General features: G+C 46.1%; 4 protein-coding genes across 8 annotated transcripts in view; 1 reads left to right on the top strand and 3 right to left on the bottom strand.

The window, feature by feature from the left end:
* Positions 1–96: 96 nt before the first annotated feature.
* ift52 (intraflagellar transport 52 homolog (Chlamydomonas)) lies at positions 97–3,474 on the bottom strand. 2 transcript variants are annotated; one of them, XM_028998738.1, is made up of 13 exons: positions 3,053–3,474; positions 2,868–2,955; positions 2,643–2,772; positions 2,495–2,570; positions 2,309–2,380; positions 1,755–1,881; positions 1,587–1,670; positions 1,439–1,507; positions 1,197–1,351; positions 1,026–1,113; positions 628–736; positions 383–528; positions 97–306 (listed from the first exon to the last, which is right to left on the bottom strand). In XM_028998738.1, exons 1-13 carry the CDS (start codon positions 3,169–3,171, stop codon positions 259–261), a joined length of 1,311 nt encoding a protein of 436 aa, XP_028854571.1. In that variant the 5' UTR covers positions 3,172–3,474; the 3' UTR covers positions 97–258. The 2 variants fall into 2 exon arrangements, with proteins under 2 accessions (XP_028854571.1, XP_028854572.1); XM_028998739.1 differs by having other exon boundaries at positions 2,868–2,944; positions 3,053–3,157.
* Positions 3,475–4,422: 948 nt separating this feature from the next.
* Positions 4,423–8,343, bottom strand: srsf6b (serine and arginine rich splicing factor 6b). The gene is made up of 6 exons (XM_028998740.1): positions 8,096–8,343; positions 7,507–7,706; positions 6,125–6,246; positions 5,840–6,042; positions 5,467–5,544; positions 4,423–5,344 (listed from the first exon to the last, which is right to left on the bottom strand). The coding sequence occupies exons 1-6, from the start codon at positions 8,200–8,202 to the stop codon at positions 4,906–4,908; spliced, it is 1,149 nt and encodes a 382-aa protein (XP_028854573.1). The 5' UTR covers positions 8,203–8,343; the 3' UTR covers positions 4,423–4,905.
* Positions 8,344–8,422: 79 nt separating this feature from the next.
* acot8 (acyl-CoA thioesterase 8) lies at positions 8,423–11,241 on the bottom strand. The gene is made up of 6 exons (XM_028998741.1): positions 11,107–11,241; positions 10,530–10,666; positions 10,195–10,420; positions 9,957–10,114; positions 9,691–9,882; positions 8,423–9,305 (listed from the first exon to the last, which is right to left on the bottom strand). The coding sequence occupies exons 1-6, from the start codon at positions 11,238–11,240 to the stop codon at positions 9,184–9,186; spliced, it is 969 nt and encodes a 322-aa protein (XP_028854574.1). The 5' UTR covers position 11,241; the 3' UTR covers positions 8,423–9,183.
* A 992-nt stretch (positions 11,242–12,233) lies between these two features.
* phactr3b (phosphatase and actin regulator 3b) overlaps positions 12,234–22,880 on the top strand; it is a 36,469-nt gene continuing 25,822 nt past the window's right edge. For 3 of the 4 annotated variants that reach the window (XM_028998558.1, XM_028998556.1, XM_028998557.1), the window contains exon 1: positions 12,383–12,613. In XM_028998558.1, the coding sequence (XP_028854391.1) occupies positions 12,508–12,613 (106 nt within the window). In that variant the 5' untranslated portion in view covers positions 12,383–12,507. Of the gene's footprint in view, positions 12,614–22,880 lie in introns of all 4 variants that reach the window. The other variant, XM_028998561.1, reaches the window with a different exon arrangement.

Raw genomic sequence — 22,880 nt, 5'->3', positions numbered from 1 at the left:
AAAAAAAAAAAAAAATAATTGAATTCACTGACACCCCCCCCCCTCCCCATAAGTCACGAGGAACAAGCACATCCAGACAAAACTGACACTTTCGAATTTTGATGATCAAAAAGTTTAATGTAAATTTACAAAAGTAAATAAAGTTGTTTTTTTTAAATGTACCTGGATAAGTTTATTAAAAAAAATAAGCCTTATTGTAAATATGATAGCTGTGCGCAGCTGCTTCCATATGTTCTCTCTGCTTCCCAACGTGTTGGTTCAGGAGTGGGGTGAGAACTGTCCCTCCATGGTGTCAATATCATGCTCCTGAGAACCAAGATAAACACATTTTATTTTCTACTTTAGTCTTCGTCTTGCTCTGCCCTTCGCAAACTGAGCTCACCTGATTAAGTTTCTTGAATTCCACGACCTGAAAGAACACATGCTCAAGAATGTGCTTGGCATCTCTGTGCTCTTTGTCCAGCTTTCCAGTCACCCCAAGTATGTCCCCACACTTCCGCACATAAAATTCCATATCGTCATCTGAACCTAGCAGCAGGGGAAAAAAAAAAAAAAAAAGTCCTTAAGTTTTATTAGAGAATTGAAGAAATAATGTTTGTGACTATGAGTGTAAGCCTGTAGACTCACATTTGTTTGAGAGCTGAGCCAGTCGTACTTTCTCAGAGGAAAAGGTCTCATCGAGGTCAAAGAGGTCAAGCATGGGAGGGGGCAAGTCTTTGAAAGCTGGCTCAAAGACCTGCATTCAGAGAGCCAAAGGAATCTCATGTAGAAGTACACAAGGTCGAGTTGGCATACCTATTCATCTTCTAAATCACCACATTTACAGCATTTGGCAGATGCTCTTACCCAGAACGACTTAAAAGAGCGCTTTAAAACATCCCTGATTTGACTTTACCTTTGCTTTAAGATTTAAACCAGTGCATTTAAATTTGAGGATGCATGGTAGATTCAAGGTGATTGTTTTAAAATATTTTGGCCCTGTAAAGGTTCTAACTTTGCCGGAAAGCTGTGCATCAGTCGCTTACTTCTGACTGCAGAGGCGGAAGTGGCGTTTCAAACTGGGGCTGGATGAGCTGCAGGGCCTCGTGTTTGACGTTCAGCTGCTTGTAAGCACTGCGGAGCAAACGCGCGGTTTTCAGTTCGGCACCGCCATGAAATGCACCGCGAACCGGACATGCAGTCAGACCGGTGCTCACTTGATAACGTGGGTCAGGCTGTCTGTCGACAATTTCAGGAGTGATGTGTTAAACAAAGAGGTGAAATCGCGTGGGTTTTCGTCCTGCTCCTGTAAGCACACGCGCAGTCTCTCTGACAGCTGTCCTGTGTCTGGTAACATTGTGTAGTCGGCGACCTGGAAAAACGGTACATTTTATGGTCACATATTAAAAGTTATTTAAAAAAAAAAAAAAGTTACATGAAACTGGAGCTGCGAACTCACTTCTGGGTCGTCTACGTCTATCTGATTGAGGTGGATGGTGTCAGTCGTCAACCATTGACATACGACGTCCTGGCCCACAGGGATGATGAATTAGGACAAATCACAAAGCTGGTTGCTTTAACATGTTATGTATTTTCCCCAAAGTTACCATTATTTTACTGTTCTCCTCCTTGTCTAAGTACTGATCACTGAACATGTGACACGAACCCAGGACAGCCAACTTGCCTCCATCCTTAATTCAAAAAAGAACCAATTATTAGCAAGGCAACAACAAATAACAGCAATCCTGTTCACATTGAATTTATTCTGATTTCACCTTGACTTGGTAAAAGGCGAGAACAGGTCGATTGAGAGGGAAGCAGACCGACCCCGTGGACAGGACAGCTGCTGCCGGTTTCATTACATTTAGAGTCGCTCCATACGGGTAAATGAAGGTAAGTGCCCTGTACAGCAAACAAAGAATAGGGTTTGGCTATTTGCACACAACATATCACTATCTCATGTCCACCAAACCCTCCGTATCTGTCCGTATATCTGATATCATATTGATGTCCGCCAAACTCACTCACTATCCACTGTTAGAACACTGGACGGAGGGCGGGACGCATCCAGGCCTGTGTGTGCGCCCACACGCACGTGGCAAATTTATTTAGAGTCGCCAATCCACCTAGTCTGCATGCCTTTGTACGATGTCGGGAAACCGGAGAACCCAAAGGGAACCCACACGAACATGGGGAGAGCGTGCAAACTCCCCACACACAAGGTCCCAACTCACAACCTTGGAGGTGTGAGGCCACGACACTAAATGCCACACCACCATGCGGCATCCACACAACTAAACGAAGCTAATTCTTGCCCTAAGGGACTTACTGTGCGTTGTTGCCGACATTTTCGTCATCAATGACCCCCGTCACTGCTTTCCCAGCAGCTCGAATGATTTCCCTAAATGGCGAATTAAAAAATAAAAAAACACACAACATGAACCATGATAAATGCAGCCTGTAATGATGAAGCGGTAAAACCATTTCAGACTTGATGCATGGCAGTAAACCTTACCTGTTTAAAACCCCGTTAGACACAAGCGCTTCTTTGGGATGAAAATATTTGTAATAAACATTTCTCACCACAGCATCTGTCAGAAAGCCAACAACACAAATTATCCTCTATCTTCCCCATCTCAGAGACTTCTTTCCAGCAAACTCACCATTATTCACCATGATGCCAAACTCTTCCAGGAGAAAATTGATATTGGTGTCGTGTTTTCTTTCTCCTCCTTCTCCCAGCATCACAAGGATATTTCCACCACTATCCACATACTGCTTAAGCACTTCCAGCTGTATAAAAGTGCATTCATAATCCACATCCTTATTACATAATACATACAATAGGGAAGGGGAATCTTTACAAAGATGCAGATCCTCAAACCAACCTCAGAAGCAGTGAATTTTTCTCTAGGACCAGCAGTAATCCACAGTTTGACACCTGCAAGTTTATCCAAAGTGAGGTCTTCTTTTATACTGCGCACACACACACACACACACACACACACACACGCAATAGTTATTATAAGAGCTGACGTGATTTGAAAAGAGCCACAGCAGACACCGCAGTTACCTCTGAATCCTCCACTGAGTCCGCAGCCTTTTCTGCATGGATTTGTATCCGTTGTTCGCGGAGTACAACTCCCTTTTGGACGAGTTAAATATAACGACGCTGCGTGGCTCTTTGTCCATGTTACGTCCGCAGAATTTTCGAGGCGCAAGGCGCCCGCCACGACACCAGCTTGCCGGGTTGGTGACGTTTGGCTCGCGGCCGTAGTGGTCGACAAATCGGTGAACGGGCAGCCCTGGATATTTATCGATTCGCTTCCGCCGCCATGCCTGACTTTCGCGAAGGTTGCGGGAAAGAAATCTGCATTCAAATAATACAAGTAACTCGGTGTTTCGGCATTGTTGTAGGCATTTTCGTGTGCAGAACTTAGCTACAGGCTAGGTCTATTAGCTTCGTATCGAGGAGGATTCTGGGAAACCACAACAGTAACTATAGCCGCCTTTATGTTAGCAACATGGTTGCCAGGTCTGAAAAAATTAAGTACGGTTTTTTAAGTGGCAAAAGAGCTGTAACTGGTCAAGTAATCTGGCAACAATAACATTTACAGGTTCTCATTGAGGAAAATGAAATGTACATGCATTTGCATGAACATTTACAGCATTTACATTTATCATTAACTACTATGAAATGTGTTCTCTAAATACCCGACCTTTATGAATAATTTGAATTATATTTACAGTTAATCTGTCAAATAATTATAGGAATATTTATTAAATACAGACACAATCATTTACATTTACAGCATTTATCAGACGCCCTTATCCAGAGCGACTTACAGTCAGTAGTTACAGGGACAGTCTCCCTGGAGCAATTTAGGGTTTATTTTCTTGCTCAGGGACACAATGGTAGTAAGTGGGATTCGAACCCGGGATGTTATTAAACAGAAATATAATGGACAAATGACACTTCAAACAGACACTGAGGCAATCTGTTCAAATACTGTGTTGTTGCCACAGTATACAGTAAGAAGTGCTATTTTGGAACAGATAAGACTTTACCTAAATAAGATAATACAGTATAAGTTGAGGTGGCCTGGTGGGTAAGGAAGCGGACATGTAATTAAAGGGTGTCACCTAATTAACCTTGAGCAATGTATGGTCCACACACACTGATCGCCAGGCACCTTTCATGACTGTCCAATCCTCATTAAAGGTGATGGGTTAAATGCAGAGGACATGTTTTGTGTGCAAACTTGTCTAGTCTTTCCAAGTGTTGGCAAATGTACAATCACTAAATATATAAATCCTCACAATTGTGTATGTGCTAAATTATTGGTGTCCACTGCTTTTTTTCAGATTCAGTGATTGATAACCTCTCTAGTCTATTGACTAAGTATACTTTCATATGCTCTTGTTACACAGATGCAACACAAATAATTAAATCAAGCATTTTATTTAACAAAACATTACAAATGGTTGAACAGTTATGAACAGTTACAAAGCACGCTATTTCTGGAAGGGGGAAAAGGTAGCTACAGCTTGACTACATTGAAGCATACGACAATGAAAGCAAATAACATGAAATCAAATTTCCAAAACAAATAAACTACTGAAAGTCTCCAATGTAAAACGTTTAACATCAGGTCTCAAATGTCATTACTGAGAATTTCTTTCATTTTAGTTGACAATAAAGAAAACCTGCCAGGCAGTGAAAACCCTGAATACCTGGAAAACAAAACTGAATGATCAGCTCCACTAATCAAAGCTGCGCTGCAAGGCTTTCATGCAATGCAAAGTGGTCTCCATATGGCTACACACACATTTTAATGCAGATTGTAAAAAAAAAAAAAAAAAAAAAAACTGCATAATTGTGGCTTTCTACTTCAGAAGATACACTCTTAAAATGCATAAAGACGTTTAATCCTGGGACGCAGACCTGGACCGCGAACGGGATTTGGACCGTGACGGGGATCTGGAGGCTGAACGTTCAGCTGGTGATGCTGAAGGATGGCGTTCATCTTGAGGGGATGGAGATCGGGACGCAGACTTGGCACGCTCCCCATTTCCATTCTCGACTGGAGACACAGATCGACTTCGAGACTTCTTATTCACAGACTTCTCCTTGGAGCGGCTGCGGGAATCTCGGTCCGACTTTGCTTTAGAACGGCTCTTGGAACGAGACTTCCGTGCAGACCGTGAACGAGACTTGTGGCTTACAGACCGACTGAGAGATTTGCGGGTGCGAGATCGGGAGCGAGATTTCCTTGTGTTGGACCTAGACTTGTTGACAGGAGACTTGGAATGAGACTTTCTCCCAGACCTGGATCGAGATCTCCGCTTACTGCGAGAACGAGATCTGCAAGAGGAAAGTCACATGGTTAACTGGTTAGAGTTAGAACAAAAGCTCATAACTCACAAATAAACATACTCTAAGGCAGTGCTCCTTATTTGAGAAGCGCTGCTCTAAGGTCATCTTACCGGGAGCGAGACTTTGAATTGCTGCGAGACTTTGAACTCCTGCTCCTACGGCTCCGAGAACGGTGCCTGCTGCGAGATCTGAGGAGTTGGAAAGAAATTCATTGTCAGTGAAATGTTTTCAGACAAATCAACATTATAGTCAATTTAGTCCTTTCCAGAGGTGGCCATTTCAGGTTTACAAAGGTTCACTTCAGAATAAGATTTTCTGAATCCAATCATGAATTGAAAAAAGAACCACCAGACATCTAGGAATAGTTAATGAAACCTCTGTACATTTATATAGTTACACGTGAAAGGAAATCAGTATTTAATACATTACAATGATTCATTTGTTAACAGGCCCAAAATTATAAAATGTGTCAAAAGCACGTACCTTGATCGGCTACCAGAATAGGAGCGGCGTCGGCGGGGTTTGTCCTCCACTAGACGGATTTTCCTGCCATTAATATCAGTTCCATCCAGTTTATCGAGAGCTCTTCTCATATCAGAGTATGAGCGGAACTCAATGACTCCTTCATTCGTCCGTTCCTTGTGAGCGTCAGCATACGTCACTTCACCTGCTTGTCGCATGAAGTCCTACAAAAGAATTTCTTTGTTGAGCAAATGTGTCTACAGACACCATAATAAGGTGTGTGAAGCTATAGCATAATCTGCTCACCTTTAGGTCTTGCCAGCTGCAGCGACTGGACAGGTTCTCCACAATGAGGCGATACTCTGTGCGAACGGGCGGCCCGTACTTGTCTCGACCACTGCGGCTCCTGCTGCTGTAACCACTACTACCTTTAAACAACAGCGGAAAGAAAGGTCAGGGCATGCCAACCACTGGTTTCCAGCTACATTAAGACTTAAGGATGCATTACCTCTGTACCCATTATGCCTTGTTGGGGAAAAAAAAAAAGAAAAAAAAAAAAGCAAAAGTAAAATGACACCATTGTCCTCTCACATTCTGGTGACTAATGCAATCTGAAAAGCCTTGGCAGAGGTATTTCACCATATACAGCCAATGACAATCTGTTATGGTTAAATGGACAACCTGAATGCCCAATATAGTCTTATAAAACCAAAAAGCAAAAATTTAAGTCTGAGTTTATACTGAAGCACAATGTAACTAGTTTATACCCTTGTGAGAGAAGATCTGTAATTGTGTGCTACCCCTACAAAACCAAGAGTGAATGAATGCAAAAGTGGTTACTTATTGAAAAAAGATGCAGACGGTTTTACCACAGTCTACCGTCAGCCAATGGCACACAGCAATGGCCTCCACTGCTTAATACAAATTAAGTGGACTAGATGGCAGCTTCGTTTTGGCTTTTACTGCTCCAGTATTTCGTTCAACATAAAAACCAATGGGTTTCCTCACCATCACCCTGGTCTATTGGCAAAAGGCTGCTGTCATCATGGCTTCCGGTTAGGTCAGCCAAGGGTCAAAGGGCAAAGGTCACACACACATTGTAAGGTGAAAGCCAAGGCCAAACGGGACAGGCAGTCATCTTAGCCTCAATGGACTCGGACTCAGCCCGCACTGGACTCTTTCAAATTGAAACATCAAGCACTTTGTTAATGTTGAATTCAAATGATATATGTACATACACAGCATGTCAAACGGTTTGTTTACATGGCAACCAGCCTCCAGTAAATAACATTTATTCAAAGTGTTCCACAAAATGAGAGTAGGGGCTCCACAGTTGTCATGTAAACAATTAACATTTTTTTTTCTTCGTTCCATTCCCCTCGAGTAAACCATTTGAATTAAATTAAAATCTTCTTATAGACCTCAGCATTGCGCGGCATAAAACTTTTAAACTAGTACTAGTAAATGGTAACGTAGTACACATGAATCTAACGAAATGTACAGATCTCATGGGATAAATTGTGGATGGCGGTGAGCGGGTGTCCGCAGCATCTGGCCCGGAGCGCCTCCCACACCAACCAAGACAAGCCGGTCAAATCTCGCGAGAACATGAGCAAGCGCGCATCTCCCGACCTGCAACACAAGACACGTTTCTGCCGGATCCGGTCTGGAATGAGACCGTGACTTACTGCGGCCGCCGCCCCCGCCCCCTCCGCCGCCGCCGCCACCACCACCACCGCCGCCGTAACCCCCGCCGTACCCGTCCCGGTCACGGCGGGGTCCCCGGGCGTGTTCCACGATCACGCGCTCGCCGCACAGCTCCTTCCCGTTCAGCTCGTACACCGCGTCGTCGGCGTCGCGGTTGTCCTCGAACTCGACAAAGCCGTACCTGCAAAGTTGGGAGACAAGAGGCCTTTCAGAACACAGTACTGGCCCCCAGGTGGTAAAATCCTATACGAACATCATATTCGTTTTTCATTCTGGTCACACTGAGTAAACGTGGGAACAGTTCCGATTCTGCTCGATTGTCTGTTCACGTACACAGGCAAAAGTGAAGCGATTCACTGGACGTTCGGCCATGTTACTCCGTCGTGAGGCAAAATGGCAGGAGCTCAAGCGCCGACAATCCGCCATTTTGTCCACGGCCCGCGACAAAGAAGCCGCGGAGCCCGCAACGCTCCGCTCTCAATCGGCTCCGTTCAGCCCGCCCCGGTTAAAAAGTAAAATGGTATTCGCAGCGCCAACCGAACCGGAACGTGGTCGGAACTCTCCCCTCACCCGTTTTTCAGATCGATCTCGAGCAGCTTGCCGTAGCCGCTGAAGAACCGCTGAATGTCCTTCTCGCGGACGTGGTAACTCAACCTGCCGACGTAGACGCGCGGCATGGCGGTCCGGAGACGCGGGACGCGCTCGCTTTCCCCGCGGAATAAGTTTTTTTTGGGGGGGAAATCTATCTATCGCCGCGCACACGTCGACTCCGCGGAACGCTGGGATTTTCTTCGCTTTTCCGGAGGCGCACCTCCGAAATGCACGTCGCCCCCTACCGGTTCGGAATGTTGCTGCGCTTTATTTTTTATTGTTTTGGAACAAAAAATATATTTGTGGTTTAAAATATGCATTTTAATTCACTTGGAAGCAATATGAAGACATTAAATAAACAAATGATTAAATGCAATTGTGACAATGTAATACTTTAAGGGTTGCAGTTATATTGTAAATTCAGACAATAGGTTGATTAATTCAACATGTTCATTTCTAAATTGCCCCACAGGAGTTAATATCAAAACGTTATTTAATTATATAAAAATGATATAAAAATTTAATAAAGATTATAAAAAAGAACATTCATACATTTGTATACTGGCGTATGATTACAGGAACTCTGCTATATTCATTTCGAAAGATTTAATTGCTCACGAACTTACAGCTCTGCTTACATGAAATTAGTTCAAGATCAATTTGGACAACGCAGAACGAAGGAGAATGCCCTCACACCCGGACTAGCTGATTGTTTATTACTGCTGTTTGTTCGTTTCATCACTACTCATCGGTCACTGCTACACTGGTTATCGCACAACGCACTTCAGTTGGAATCTTCACCCTGTAACTCACTATTTTATTTCATTTTACATGAACATTCTAATTCTGCTATTCTATTTGACTTGTTTTATATAATTTATATTTTTAACTATGCACAACCTAAACAGAGCTGTTCAGGATGCATTTCACTGCATGTTGTACTTGTACAACTATGCATGTGATGAATAAAAATCATGAATCTTGATCAACAAGTTTCAACAGTGCAAAATTCGACAGAGCCCATTTACACTAGGCAGCAGAACAATTAAACAGTCTGCCAGCTGAACTCAGAGTTTGGATCTGCTTTCCGCGTTGGCTTTCACTCTCAGCACGCCCTCCTGAGCACAGGAAGCTGCTAGCACCCCATCTTTTCTCCACAAGCGGCCCTGCACCAAGCCTCTGCTGCCCCCTGTAAATACACAGAACAAATTCTGTTAGAAACCTTGTCATTTAGTCGCACACTTTCAGACCTGACAGTATGATGTTGACAACGTGTTTGTAGGATGCACAAACCACAGCAGTATTGCTGCAATGCCTCCTTCCTGTAGTGGCCTATAAAGTGGCCAATTACATTTACATTTACGGCATTTATCAGAAATCCTAATCCAGACTGATTTCCAATCAGTAGTTACAGGGACAGTCCCCCCTGGAGCAACATAGGGTTAAGTGTCTTGCTCAGGGACACAATGGCAGTAATTGGGGTTTGAACCTGGTTCATAGGCGAGTGTGTTACCCACCTGGCCACTACCACCCCAATGAGCACATATCAAGAACCGTGTGTGCTGTAATCTCACCAGCCCAAGGACTGTCACACTCATACAGCATCCACTCGTCCGCCCGGAAGCTGTTGTGGAACCACATGGCGTGATCCAGCGAGGCCGAGAACTGGACTCTGTGCCTTGGGTACGGCAGCAGAGCAGTGCCAAGGAAGGCATAGTCAGACACGTAGGCAGCAACGCAACAGTGAAGCTTCATGTCCCCTTCCCCTGGTAAAAAAAGAGCTTGGTTACTCAATTCACCTTACACATTCAGCACAGTGGCTTTCGTCATTTATCCTTACCAATATGTCCTCGGGCTCGAACCCAAAAGAGCTTCTTCGGTTCCATGGCAAAGTGCTTTAATGAATCTGGGGGGTTGACCGGTTTTATTTCGATGGGAACCTCCTCAGCCAGTATTTTATTGAGCCCATGTCTGGCAGTCTCAGCCAAATCAGTTTTACTGGAAAGCGAGAGCAATTCTGAGGTCAGCGAGGTGTGTGAGGTTAATCCGACTCTTTGCAGAAGACGGACCACATTCACCTCAGAAAGCGCTGGACGAGCTCTTCAACCGTCAGCAGGTCCTCTGGGGGAGGGACGGTGGGCATCGTGAACTGATGCTCCAGCGGGCTCGGCTGGTTAAGATGAAACGATGCCTGGCAAATGAGAATGGGTTTCCCATGCTGTATGGCCTTCACAGAACGAACCGAAAAACTGCGGCCGTCTCGCGTCCGCTCCACTTGGTACAAGACGGGAACCTTGGGGTCTCCTGCAAGAGAGAGAGAGAGAGAGAGAGAAAAAAAAGCAAAAGTTCATCAGAGTTGTTCCATGATAATCCCTTTTGTAACAAAATATCTCCGACCACAAGAGATCCTCACCAGCTCGAACAAAATAGCAGTGCAGGGAGTGCGCAAAGTGCTTCTCGCTCACCGACTTGGCAGCGGCGACCAGGGCCTGTCCTATGATCTGGCCTCCAAAAAGACGTTGAGTGCGAGGAATCCAGTGATGAGTTCCTCTATATATATAAAAAAAAAAGATTAAAATCACAATCTCAGCAAAATATTGGTGCTTTTAATACAGTGGTGATAGTCATCCTGACACAGTGAGTCAGCCAAAACCTGGAAGGGGTTTTAATTCGACTCTGCAGTAATGAGCTGCTGCTCCTTTAAGAGATACAGAACGTGGTCTGATCGCACTATTAGCTGCCGATTCGTTGGGTTGGATCCAATGAGTTAAAACGTAACTTGGAATTCAACACAATTCCCTGTACTGATCGTCGTATATTATACTCATCACATTATTTAACACAATTTAAATAGCAGACGCGATAACCTGGACTGTCAATAAATGACGCCAAACAGGATACCATTGTCACATCCCGCAGACGCGTCTAACATGTTCAATAACACGCAGCCTGCAGCAGGGGCATTTTCATCCAAATTCGGCCGCACTGACCTGTACAGGTCGGTGTCGAGCTCGTCTAAATTCAACACGCTGGTGACCAGGACGCTGCGCAGGTCCGCCGAGCCGCCGGCCGCAGCCTCCGTCCCCGGCCGCCGCGCCGGACTCTCCTCGCCGAGCTCCGCCATGGTGACGCGTCACGTGACAAACGAGACACGGAAACGGGCGAAGCGCCTACTCGAACCGCCCACTTTTTTATTATTTCAATATGTATTTTAATATATTAATAAATCATATTTTGATATATATAAATACAGGTTAAAAGTTTGGACACGCCTTCTCATGCAATGTGTTTTCTTTATTTTCATGACCATTTACGTTGGTAGATTCTCACTGAAGGCATCAAAACTACGAATGAACACATGTGGAGTTATGTACTTAACAAAAAGTGGAGACCTGACCTCCACAGTCACCGGACCTGAACCCAATCCAGATGGTTTGGGGTGAGCTGGACTGCAGAGTGAAGGTAAAGGGGCCAACAAGTGCTAAACACCTCTGGGAACTCCTTCAAGACTGTTGGAAAAGCATTTCAGGTGACGACCTCTTGAAGCTCATCGAGAGAATGCCAAGAGTGTGCAAAGCAGTAATCAGAGCAAAGGGCGGCTATTTTGAAGAAGCTAGAATATAAAACATAGTTCAGGTATTTCACATTTTTTTGTTAAGTACATAACTCCACATGTGTTCATTCATAGTTTTGATGCCTTCAGTGAGAATCTACCAACGTAAATGGTCATGAAAATAAAGAAAACACATTGGATGAGAAGGTGTGTCCAAAACGTTTGGCCTGTACTGTATATCTTTTTAAATATGGATTTATTTACATTGCTAAATTTGGTCTCGATTATACCTCCAGTGATGACTCGGCCTTGGCGCACGTCCGTATGTTTCAACTCGCGAGAAATTCGCGTTGATCGGACAGTGATTCGTTTCTGCCACAAGATGGAAGCGTCGGCCAATTTACCGAATCAACGCGAGCGCGTCTCTCCAGGGGCGAGTCAAGGAAAATACGACAGTACAGCATTTCTACAATATTTCCAAATCTAAAAAAAAAAAAAAAAAAAATCCTGCTTTTACATAAGGGGATTTATGTGAGCACTGTTTACAACCCGCATCACTACGGCCTCGCGTGGTCCCGTGAATGATTCAGGCGACAAAATAACCCGCGACTCCTTTACGTTTCGCTCGTTGGCGCAGACGCGGGTCCGCTCGGACGCGCCCACGTCCTCCGGGATTCTCTCTCTCTCTCTCTCTCTCTCTCTCTCTCTCTCTCTCTCTCTCTCTCTCTCCCCTCACCCCATCCCTCCTTCCCGAGCAACCCGCCTCTCCGATGGTGAAGGCTGCAGCCGCCGGACCCGACTAGACGCCGCCACCGGGCTGCGCTCCCCGCCGCCCCGCATGGCCACGTCGGAGGACCCGGACGCGCGCGTGGTGCGGCGTGGACGGTCTCAGAGCGACCCGAGCGTCCTCGCCGAGGCGCGCATCATCTACACCAACGGGGCAGGTAGGGGGACCGGTGGCCCCGATGGCGCGTTTCGAGATGTGAGGGAGCGAGGATATGTGTGTTCGTCCAACATTTCTTTATGGATAAAAAATACATATATAATTATAGGGGGACAGGGGAAATGGAATAAATCTGATGCCAATTAGCAGCGGGTCGGAATTGATTTGCTGGTTCGCTGAATAATTCAGGAGAGTCCAGGGCAAGCGACGCCTGGACGAGACGCTTCCAATGACGTGCACTGCGGGTCTCCCCTCGGTCCGCGGAGAAACGGGCATTAGATCGTCGCAGCGGGGACAAAACGTGTAGTCCACCGTCTCCAGTCCCTGCGCCATCCCCGTTTTAACGCCCAAGTCATCGCAGTCACCCTGTCCGATGCAGTAGGATTTAATTAAACTGCAGGGTTTCACTGGAAATTTACCCAATTACCGTTTTTAATTTTTTAATTTTTGATGCATTCAAGTCAACCCCCCCACAGCACTTCTAATTCTGTCCCTGCTCTCTTCGAGAACACCAGAAATGTTCTGTAATTTGCCAGGATCCTCGCCCAGACACCATTCATCAATCCCCCCCCCCCCCCTTTCCCTTTTTTAAAATCAATCAAGGGCTCTCGGGCGAGTGTGTGGCCTGGGCCTTTTCAGCGCAAGGAGGGCCGAACCTCAGGACAGAGCCGACGTCTGTGGCGATGACAGTGCTCCTTGTGTGCTTGGTTGTTTCCATGGTGACCCAGGGGACTGAGCCTCCAACCTGCAAGGAGAGAGACGGCGATTCCTTGGGCTGCTCCAATGAATATGGATTACGCTGTAATTGTGTTTGATAACCCAATGAAGAAAACTCGCTGGAGTCAATAAGGAAACATGGAGCCGACACGCTGTAGGGCAGGTTCAGCCGCACCAGACGCCTTTGCACGATCTATTTATGTTTTAACTGCATGCCATTCGGCTTATTCTTGCTCCATTTTGCAAAAGGTGTCATCGGTACAGCAGTCTTCAAAGGGTAAACTGAAAAAATAAATACATGCATTGTAATGAGCGCGAAATGTGTAAATATTTCATTTTAAAAATAAAATGCGACACGTATATAATGGAGGAAGGACAGTTTTAATGGTGCTAAGTGATCAGCAAGGTTAAACTGGCAGCTGCTGAGCGCTCGCAAACAACAAGCTTTTAGCACGATCCAATTTCTACCCGGAACCGCAGGGGCTGGTGAGGTGGGCTTCCACCTGTAGACACTGCAGCAGTGCAGGACTCAATTTAAGGTCTGCTACCATGGCAACATATTTGTATGTGGTTTTGTTTTTGCAGTTTTCGAGCCAGAACCATGCTGGCTATTATACCACCGTTTCTAAACGTTATTTTTTTGTACTAAATGAAATCTGCATTCGTATTCCAGATCCTGCAAAACAAATGGCTTTCGGTGCACTGGCCAGTCATTAGAAACGACGTCTGCCCCGTCACCCTTAGCATGCCACCCTGGTTCCGCAAACGTTTGTCTTAATATATCATTAAAGACCCTTACTTAACCAGCACCGCGTCTAGTGATCAACACCGGTGGTAACTCTCGATTGGTTTTCATTGCTATCGCGTTCTTTACCTTGCTCTCTCGCTGGGAATGTGTGGTGGCTGTGGTGACGGTCGCTTGCCAGGAGCTTTGGGTGAAATTACATTGACGGTCAGCTTCATGGACAGCCTGCCATTAAATTGTCTAATCAGGAGGCAGCCGTTGATAGAGCACGACTCACCACAGGTTCTAATACACTGCTGGAGCAGCACCACTGCTCCATCATGTCACGTTGGGCCGAGAGCCGGCTGAAGGCCGCTGTGCATTTGCTATTACATCATTAAAGCATTGCATTTCTTTTAAGGTGATGTTTTTTTTTTTGAGGTGATGTTTCAGAGGGATCCCTCTAGGCTCTGTTGCGCGTAATGTCTTTACGTCCAGTAAACGGAGGGGCCCGTGGACAGGCCCTCAGCATTAACATCTCTGTAAATATTGTTGTATAACACCCGCCAGCGCCTTGTCAGCGCTTCACATGTTCAGCTCATTACTCACGTGCTGCCGACCAAGTGGGGGGAAAAGGTAAAGTGTCACGGTTGCCATGACAGTGGGCTTGGGGCTTTTGTTTTGATATACACGGCTCAAAAAATAAAGGGAACACTTAAAACCACACAGTGTAACTCCAAGTCAATCACACTTGTGTGAAATCAAACTGTCCACTTAGGAAGCATCACTGATCGACAGTCAATTTCACACGCTGTTGTGCAGATGGAATAGACGACAGGTAGAAATTATGGGCGATTAGCAAGACATCCCTGATAAAGGCGTGGTCCTGCAGGTGGTGACCACAGACCACTTCTCAGTTCCTACGCTTTCTGGCTGTTTGTTTTGGTCCTTTCTGAATGCTGGTGGGGCTTTCGTTCTAGTGGTAGCAGGAGACTACAACCCACACAAGCGGCTCAGGTAGAGCAGCTCATCCAGGATGGCACATCAATGCGATCTGTGGCGAGAAGGTTTGCTGTGTCTGTCAGCGCAGTGTCCAGAACATGGAGCCACTACCAGGAGACAGGCCAGTACATCAGGAGAGATGGAGGTGGCTGCAGCAGGACCGCTGGAGGAGAGATGGAGGTGGCAACAACCCAGCAGCAGGACCGCTACCTCCGCCATAATGCAAGGAGGAACAGGAGGAGCACAAACGTGTATGCGTCTGTTCGAACGGTCAGAAACAGACTCCATGAAAGTGGTAGGAGGTCCTGATGTCCACAGGTGGGGGTTGAGCTCACAGTCCAACACTGTGCAGCATGTTTGGCATGTGCACTGAGCACATGTGACAGATGTGGCAGAGTCTGGAGATGATGTGGAGAACGTTCTGCCGCCTGCAACATCCTCCAGCATGACCGGTTTGGCAGTGGGTCAGTAATGATGTGGGGTGGGATTTCTTTGTGGGGCCACACAGCCCTCCATGTGCTCGCCAGAGGTAGCCTGACAGCCATTATGTACCAAGATGAGATCCTCAGACCATATGAGACCATATGCTGGTGCGGTTGGCCCTGGGTTCCTCCTGCAAGACAATGCTAGACCTCATGTTGCTGGAGTGTGTCAGCAGGTCCTGCAAGACAAAGGCATTGATGCTGTGGACTGCCCCAACCATTCCCCAGACATGAATCCAATAGAGCACATCTGGGACATCATGTCTTGCTCCATCAATGCCACGTTGCACCACAGACTGTCCAAGAGATGGCGGATGCTTTAGTCCAGGTCTGGGAGGAGATCTCTCAGGAGACCATCTGCCACCTCATCAGGAGCATGAACAGGCATTGTAGGGAGGTCATACAGGCACGTGGAGGCCACACACACTACTGAGCATCATTTTGACTTGTTTTAAGGACATTGCATCAAAGTTGGATCAGCCTGTAGTGTGTTTTTCTACTTCAATTTTGAGTGTGACTCCAAATCCAGACCTCCATGGCTTTTAGATTTTTTCCATTGTTTTGTCAGCCCATTCAACTGTAAAGAACAAAGTATTTAATGAGAATGTTTCATTCATTCAGATCTAGGATGTCTTCTTTTTGTGCAATTTTGTTCAAGCAATGCGTGTGCAATCCGATTTGTTTTTCGGAATGCCACAGCTCTGCGATGCGAAGTGACACAATGGCTCCGGAACATCTTGGTACGTCGGAGATGTGGAGGCCAGCGCCGTCCTGTCGGATCCCATTAATTTCCCTCCTGCCTGTTCTGCCGCGCGCAGCTCAGCCCCCCCACTGCGTCAAAGCACATTCCCAGCGCTGCCTGCTTGCCGTGCACTTGAGCCTGATGTGGGCTGGCACTGATGCAGCACTGCCCGGTAGCCCTCCCCCGCGCTCAGAACCAGGCCTCTCAGTCCTTCCGCACACCCGCCGTCGCTTTGATCCCCAATCTTGAATGTCCACTTGAGGAAGAGAGCCGCTGTTCGAAAAGCCAGAATACAGAAAATGAGAAACCTTCCCTCCACACCGCCAGGGCGGTGCTGAAAGCACGTGGAGAAATATGCTTGCATCCGCACTTCACGGTGAATTTGATTAAAATATTGAGTATGACTATGACGTGTGGCGGTTTACATATCGGTTACGGACTGTCTGGTTGCCAGAGAGTTTATTACCGGGTCTGAGAAATAATAATTTAATAAATAAAATGCCCTCGATTATTGACGGCCCTGGTTGCATGGTGGCCTGGTGACCTGTGCGTGTTTCCTGCAGATGTTGAGTGGTCCATTTAAGAAATAGACGCCCAAGTCAGTCACCAAGCACTGGATAATCATCAATTGAAACGAAACAAACGAATTGTTTGTGTCCATTTTTAATTAACATGGTTCCTGCACTCAGGAAGCTGCGACTGATCGCACTGCGCCACAGACACGGATGTGAATAAAGGAGGTATACAGTGGTCTGTTGAAAGATATTCATAGCGGACAGGGTTTTAAAGACTTTGGTCTGAACCTGTTCGGAGAATTTGTTTGTAATTGTTTGTATGTGTTGACGTGAGACCAACGGACACCACTTCAAATAAGCTTGCACGTTTGCACTATGTCATCAGGCAATATGCTCCAATGTGATGTTCACGCTTTTGGCGGTCTGGAGGGAAGGAAACAGAACGATAGTTACATGTGTACGACTGAGAGGAAGACCGCCTTTGGAATCACTATGAGGCCAAAATGACATGCACACGTCATAGTCACGTAGTGACAATATTTTACTTTTAGCACCACCCTGGCTGTCTTCCACTCAGCACATAACCAGCGTTCAGTACGAAGGGTCAGGTCTCTTGGTATTGGCTTAAAGTGAACCACAAACAGCTCAAATGCAGAAACACAAGATTTACTTTTATTTTTCAACGTTGTACTTCCCTTAGATCCACAAAAAGGACTCTCCGTGAGTCACTGGGTTTCAGAGTAAGAGACCTTCTGTCCCTTGGTCTTATGTCCTCCAGCAGACATGCATTATGAGAGTCACAGTTCCTCCGGTCCAGGTGGCAGGCCTCGGTGCAGCAGTTCACACAGACTGGCTGCATCGCTCAGGGGTCGGCTTATGAAACCAACAAGGACGTGACTCATCCCTCTCTAGTTTCTACCCCCATGATGCAGCGTCAAGTGAGGAGCGATGATGGCGATGAGCTCTGACGTTTGGCCACAGTTGAGAAGGCCAGGGGTGACGCTGCTTCTCAAACCCTTCGAATTTGTATCAGCAAACGCGAGGTGCCGAACACCAGTCAGCCCATGCTGAGAATTAAGCATTCGCTTTGCCGGTCAAGTGATTGACAGCACATGGTGATCTGTGAAGACTTGCAGGTGGCTTTGTCACTTGGATGAGCCACCCCTGCGTATGGTGTTATCTGCCATGCCGCAGCATGAAATGGTCCACCGCAAGTGGGACGTGGCTACTGTCCTTCATTAATCCACAAAGCAAGATATTCTCTCACATATTCCCCAGGCAGCTGGGGATTATGGCTCCTTTGACAGTCTTCAAGTTTTATTAATTTGAGGGCTATATTTAGTCATTTTGCTGAACACTCAGTTGTTTGAAAAAGTGCGACGTGCAGTTGTTGGAGGTTGGAGGGCTTCATAAAGATGAAAGTACAGTGACACCATACAGCACAAAGATATCTACTGTATGCAGACATTTCAACCTGCAAAGACTAATTTCAGGGAGGTCACCCTCCACCAGCATTGCATTCTGATTACTTTCTTTAACAAAATAAGCCAATCAGGATGCTCTTTGTCTAGCTAGGGCAATGCATGTAGTGATGCATGCGCTCTCTCTCTTTCTCTTTCACATTCCATTGTGTGTCCATTGCAATGCACATGGTACTATCTCGCATGCATGCTTGTGTTGGCTTGCTGTAATATCCAGGATATTTTATTCAATCTGCAGGCATCACGGAGCCTCTCTCAATATGCAGGAGAACGTCTGGGAAACATGGGGTGTCTGTCTGGGGAACATGGGATGTCTGCGTATGAATGTAGTGGGGTGTGATTTAATTATGCAAAAACAGCAACAGATACGTTCTAGTGCAGCGGGCACTTTTGCCACTGTCAAAGTACAGACAATGTGTGCAACGTCTGTTGTGCAACATGCTTATTTGAGATGAATGCAACGTCTATTGCTGAGTGGTTGACTCCAGCTCGCATGCTGAGCTAGCTAGCTTGACTCAACGTGGTTTGAGATGTTAAAATAGTGCCCGGTTTGTGCTTTTTGAACATCTCCCGTAACACTGTACACACCCAGCCAGAGCGCATATACCTGGTTAAAGTGATCAACCTACTCTATGAATGCCTTAAAATGACTTTCTTTAACCGCCTATTAATTTTCTATAGCAGGGGTATAGAGCTACGGGTACAGTACAGGAACATGGGTACAGTACGGGAACTGACCCAGGGCACCAGCCCACTGCAGGGAGCACACACACACCATTCACTTTTGTACTCTCAGCTATGGACATTTAACCACCTAGTGTCCATGCCTTTGGATGACTGTAGGAAACTGGAGACAACATGGGTCCAAGACCTTGGAGGTGTGAGGCCCCAGTGGTAACCGCCTTGCCACCATGCCTGCCGGCCTGAAATGATTGAAAGAAATCTCCAGACAGGGACGCTCAAAACATCAAACTGCCACTGGATCTTGAAAAGGAAGCAGAATAGAGGCAGAGGGAAGAAGATTGAGGGTATTGCATTACATAACAAAGCCAGTTGGTTCATCACAAGAAAGGCTAAAGAGTTTCTCCTGTCCTCATAGGCAGCTGGGAGCTTGGGAGCCATTTGAATTCTGTGGGTATGTTAAGTAGGTAGCAGCTTATGGCATGAGCCGAGTTGATGTCTTAAGAGAAGCTACCACGCCTCCCCTTTAAATAATAGGTTTAAAATCTTCAGAGTAGATTATATCCTCGTTTCTGGGCCCACGTTGAGTTGTCAGCACAAAAAAAAAGGAAATTCTGCCAAGAACAGGACACCTGCTGGCCAGTCCCACGGGGGCAGAGAGACAAGCGGTGAAGATCGAGGTTAAAGCGGAGCTGCACTGCCAAAGTTGTCTGCAGGGAAAACAATTACACGCACTCGGCAAGAGGTCCCTTCAAGGCCAGCTACTCAGAGGAGGGTTCGGGACGAGCAGAGCGTTGACAGAGGACACGCCACGTGACCGGGGACCTGCTCTCATTGCCCACCATGTCAGGGTCACCACGTTCCCCTTTACGCCTGGAACCCAGGCCCGGCGGTCATCTTGCCACCTGGTTGGCAGCAGGGGGTACAGTTTGGTCTGAGCTCCGTTGAAGGTCATTGGTCTGCTCAGCACAAGGATCGTCCTTCAGCACGGCTCACTCTTTCACACATCTACGCCGCACAGCCAGGCAGGCCTTAAGCCTGTACAAGGATCACAGAAACTCGTGCACGGTGGATCGGGACCCCGGTGTGTTTTCTCTCCTCTGCTCAAAACATCAAACTGCCACTGGATCTTGGGGATGGAAAGACATGCATGAAAAGCAAAGGCGAAATAGAGGCAGAGGGAAAAAGATTGAGGCTAAGCTGCAAGGTGGGGGTGGAGATTGCGAGAACAAAGAGGAGCTTGGGGGAGAAGGGAGCTTTTCCATTTTTGGCATTGGGTAGGGGAGCCTGAGCTGAAATCGTCACGTGGAAAGAGAGGGGGAGGCTTTGCATTTACATTTACATTCACGGCATTTATCAGATGTCCTTATTCAGAGCGACTTACAATCTGTAGTTAAAGGGACAGTCCCTCTTAGGGATAAGTTTCTTGCTCAGGGACACAATGGTAGTAAGTAAACTGTGAATTTGTGGTCTTTTGGTTCATATCATGAATAGTGAGTGCACACATACACAAAGCCAGAATACCCATAAATCCTTTTACCAAACCTTTTATAACTGCTGGGGAAAGGCACATATTACAAAATATTGCAAAAAAGTTGGGATTTCACTAATTTGGGTTAGTTATATGTTTCTTTCTTAGAACATTTGTTAGAACAATGGCCTCTTTCTGGGGAGCTGATGTAGGGTGTCATGCTGACTACAGATGTCTGTAAAGCTGAACTGGGTCCCTTGTAGAGAGCCTGATAATTCACTTACTAAGCATGGACCCCTCTGGCCGTCGCCCATTCTGCAGCGCCATGCAGAGATGTCGCCACCGACTTCAGTACCACAGACAGCAACGCCACACAGTGGGTGAAAAAAATGATGATGTCACCCAGGTCCAATCAAACTCGGGAAAAAAAAGAAAACGCAGATGCTGGGCTGTTCTCCAGCTCCCCCATTGGATGGGCAGGCTGTGTGTCAATAGGAAGGTGACAACTGACCAAGCCTCAGCGCTAATGAAAGGCTGAACAGGGACAGCAGTCCTGTTTGCTTGCAGACAAGTAACCTTGCCAGCTTGCAAAAGTAGGCTTGAGAGAGCAGGGAAATTAGAAATTACAGTCATCACTCCGATGTCTTCGCACTTCATTAAATAGCCCAGATTCACGTAGAGCCTGGGAAGGAATAGGGCTAAATAATACAGCTCTGATCCAGCTAAAGGAAAACAGCAGTGAGAGAGCGCTGAGTGCTGAATGCGTTGAGTGAAGCCGGGTTGAACTTGCTTGCGTTTCTGTTGCACGTACCGAGCCCATCTAGCCCTTTCCAATAATGTTTGTTTTCTTCCATCGCAAAGGGTTGATATGTCTTTGGTTATTATGTGGATAACTCGATTGGGTTACGTAACTCAGCACCGTTGCTTGCTTTGCCCTTTGATGTACATGGTGGGACTGCAGTCTGGGCTTTTTTCTTTTTTTTTAAGCCATTTCTGGCGGTTTGTTTGCAAAGATGAGAACATTTGAAACAGACATTTTTGAGGGCGTGAATGTGCTGCAGGCATAGGCATTATTCTGCTTAGTGACAACATTCATGGGCTCATCTGCTCTTCAGGGAGTCTGGCTGAACGGAGCCATCAGCCATGCACATGTTAGTATGTATATTTTATAACAGTTTCATGCACTGACCTAAATGCATTCAGAGACGAATAACAGCATCACATTGCACATGATAACACACCCACCTGATACCCACAGCATTCTTTTTATGGAAATAAACATATAATTCTAAATGATGACATTATTGGTGGGTTTTCATTATGACGTACAGGACAGGAAAATAATGGGATCCTTCTAAAAGAGGCAAGTGTCAAGTATTCAAAAAATTAACTCTACTGAACTATACGTGATTAAAACTGCACATTAAACCTGAATCCACAGTACTAATTCTTGGTTTTAAATGTGAGACAGATGTGTAGTTTTCAGCATGACTCATTTCTGCATGCTAATTATTGTCATTATCGACGTACTTTTAAAACAGTTCCCTGCTGGATAATATACGAAGCAATAGTGCCGGTGTGGGAAAGGTGGGGTCGTCAGTAACACTGCTTCTATTATAGCTACCACTGACCGAAAAGTAAGTCAAGGTGAAGGTGATCATTGGGGCGACGTAACGCTGTCGAACAGAATGAAGGCAATTAATTTTGGATGCCAAGCTGCTCTCTGTGAGAAAGCACTGTAATAGCCATCGCTTTAAATATAATGAATTGCTTAACCTTTATGTGCAAAAGAGCAAAAGCCTTTGGGGCTGTCCTGCTAAAAGCTGAAGCCAAGGTCACATTGTAATAAAATTATAGGAAAGGATATTTTCCCCCGCACAGTGCCATGCGTACTACTGAGCAAGTGTAAACCATCCATCCTGGGCATCCCTAAGAGGCTGCGCTAATCCACATTAAGTATTTCTAATGTATTCACTGCTTTCCAGGGATGACATCTGGAGGCTCTGCTAATGCTGAAGACAGAGGCAAGTCAGTCAGATTAGAAGGTGCGGGGAACTCTTGTGGCACTGAAATCCTTTGCCTTTTGTTTTTTGTTAATATATACAGTACGTATTACGACACAGTTATTCTCATTGTGGACAGTTCCCGGCTGAATAATATACAAAGCAATAGTGCCGGTGTGGGAAAGGGGGGGTCGTCAGTAACACTGCTTCTATAATAGCTACCACTGACCGAAAAGTAAGTCAAGGTGAAGGTGATCATTGATGCGACGTAACACTGCCAAACAGAATGAAGGCAACTAATTTGCAATACATTTAGGCTAGTGATTAAGGAAGCGGCCCCGTAATCAGAAGGTTGTGGGTTTGACTCCCGATCCACCAAGGTGCTACTGAGGGGCCGCTGAGCAAAGCACCGTCCCCACACACTGCTCCCCAGGCACCTGTAATGAATGC

The sequence above is a fragment of the Denticeps clupeoides genome, chromosome 12 (genome assembly GCF_900700375.1).
Source record: "Denticeps clupeoides chromosome 12, fDenClu1.1, whole genome shotgun sequence".
Classification (NCBI taxonomy): domain Eukaryota; kingdom Metazoa; phylum Chordata; class Actinopteri; order Clupeiformes; family Denticipitidae; genus Denticeps; species Denticeps clupeoides.
The sequence above is the reverse complement of the archived record's forward strand: the minus strand, read 5'-3'. Positions and strand labels throughout refer to the sequence as shown.

Bases quoted from the DNA above. Each gene is read 5' to 3' on its own strand.
- ift52 (XM_028998738.1), bottom strand. From the start codon at position 3,171: ATGGACAAAGAGCCACGCAGCGTCGTTATATTTAACTCGTCCAAAAGG. The intron at 1,114-1,196 runs GTGAGCACCGGT...TTTGCTCCGCAG, and splicing joins AGCCTGACCCACGTTATCAA to TGCTTACAAGCAGCTGAACG. The intron at 737-1,025 runs GTAAGCGACTGA...CTCTGAATGCAG, and splicing joins TTCCGCCTCTGCAGTCAGAA to GTCTTTGAGCCAGCTTTCAA.
- srsf6b (XM_028998740.1), bottom strand. From the start codon at position 8,202: ATGCCGCGCGTCTACGTCGGCAGGTTGAGTTACCACGTCCGCGAGAAG. The intron at 5,545-5,839 runs GTACGTGCTTTT...CCAACTCCTCAG, and splicing joins TATTCTGGTAGCCGATCAAG to ATCTCGCAGCAGGCACCGTT. The intron at 5,345-5,466 runs GTAAGATGACCT...TTCCTCTTGCAG, and splicing joins AATTCAAAGTCTCGCTCCCG to ATCTCGTTCTCGCAGTAAGC.
- acot8 (XM_028998741.1), bottom strand. From the start codon at position 11,240: ATGGCGGAGCTCGGCGAGGAGAGTCCGGCGCGGCGGCCGGGGACGGAG. The intron at 10,115-10,194 runs GTGAATGTGGTC...CTCGCTTTCCAG, and splicing joins CTCGTCCAGCGCTTTCTGAG to TAAAACTGATTTGGCTGAGA. The intron at 9,306-9,690 runs GTGAGATTACAG...GTGTATTTACAG, and splicing joins GTGTGACAGTCCTTGGGCTG to GGGGCAGCAGAGGCTTGGTG.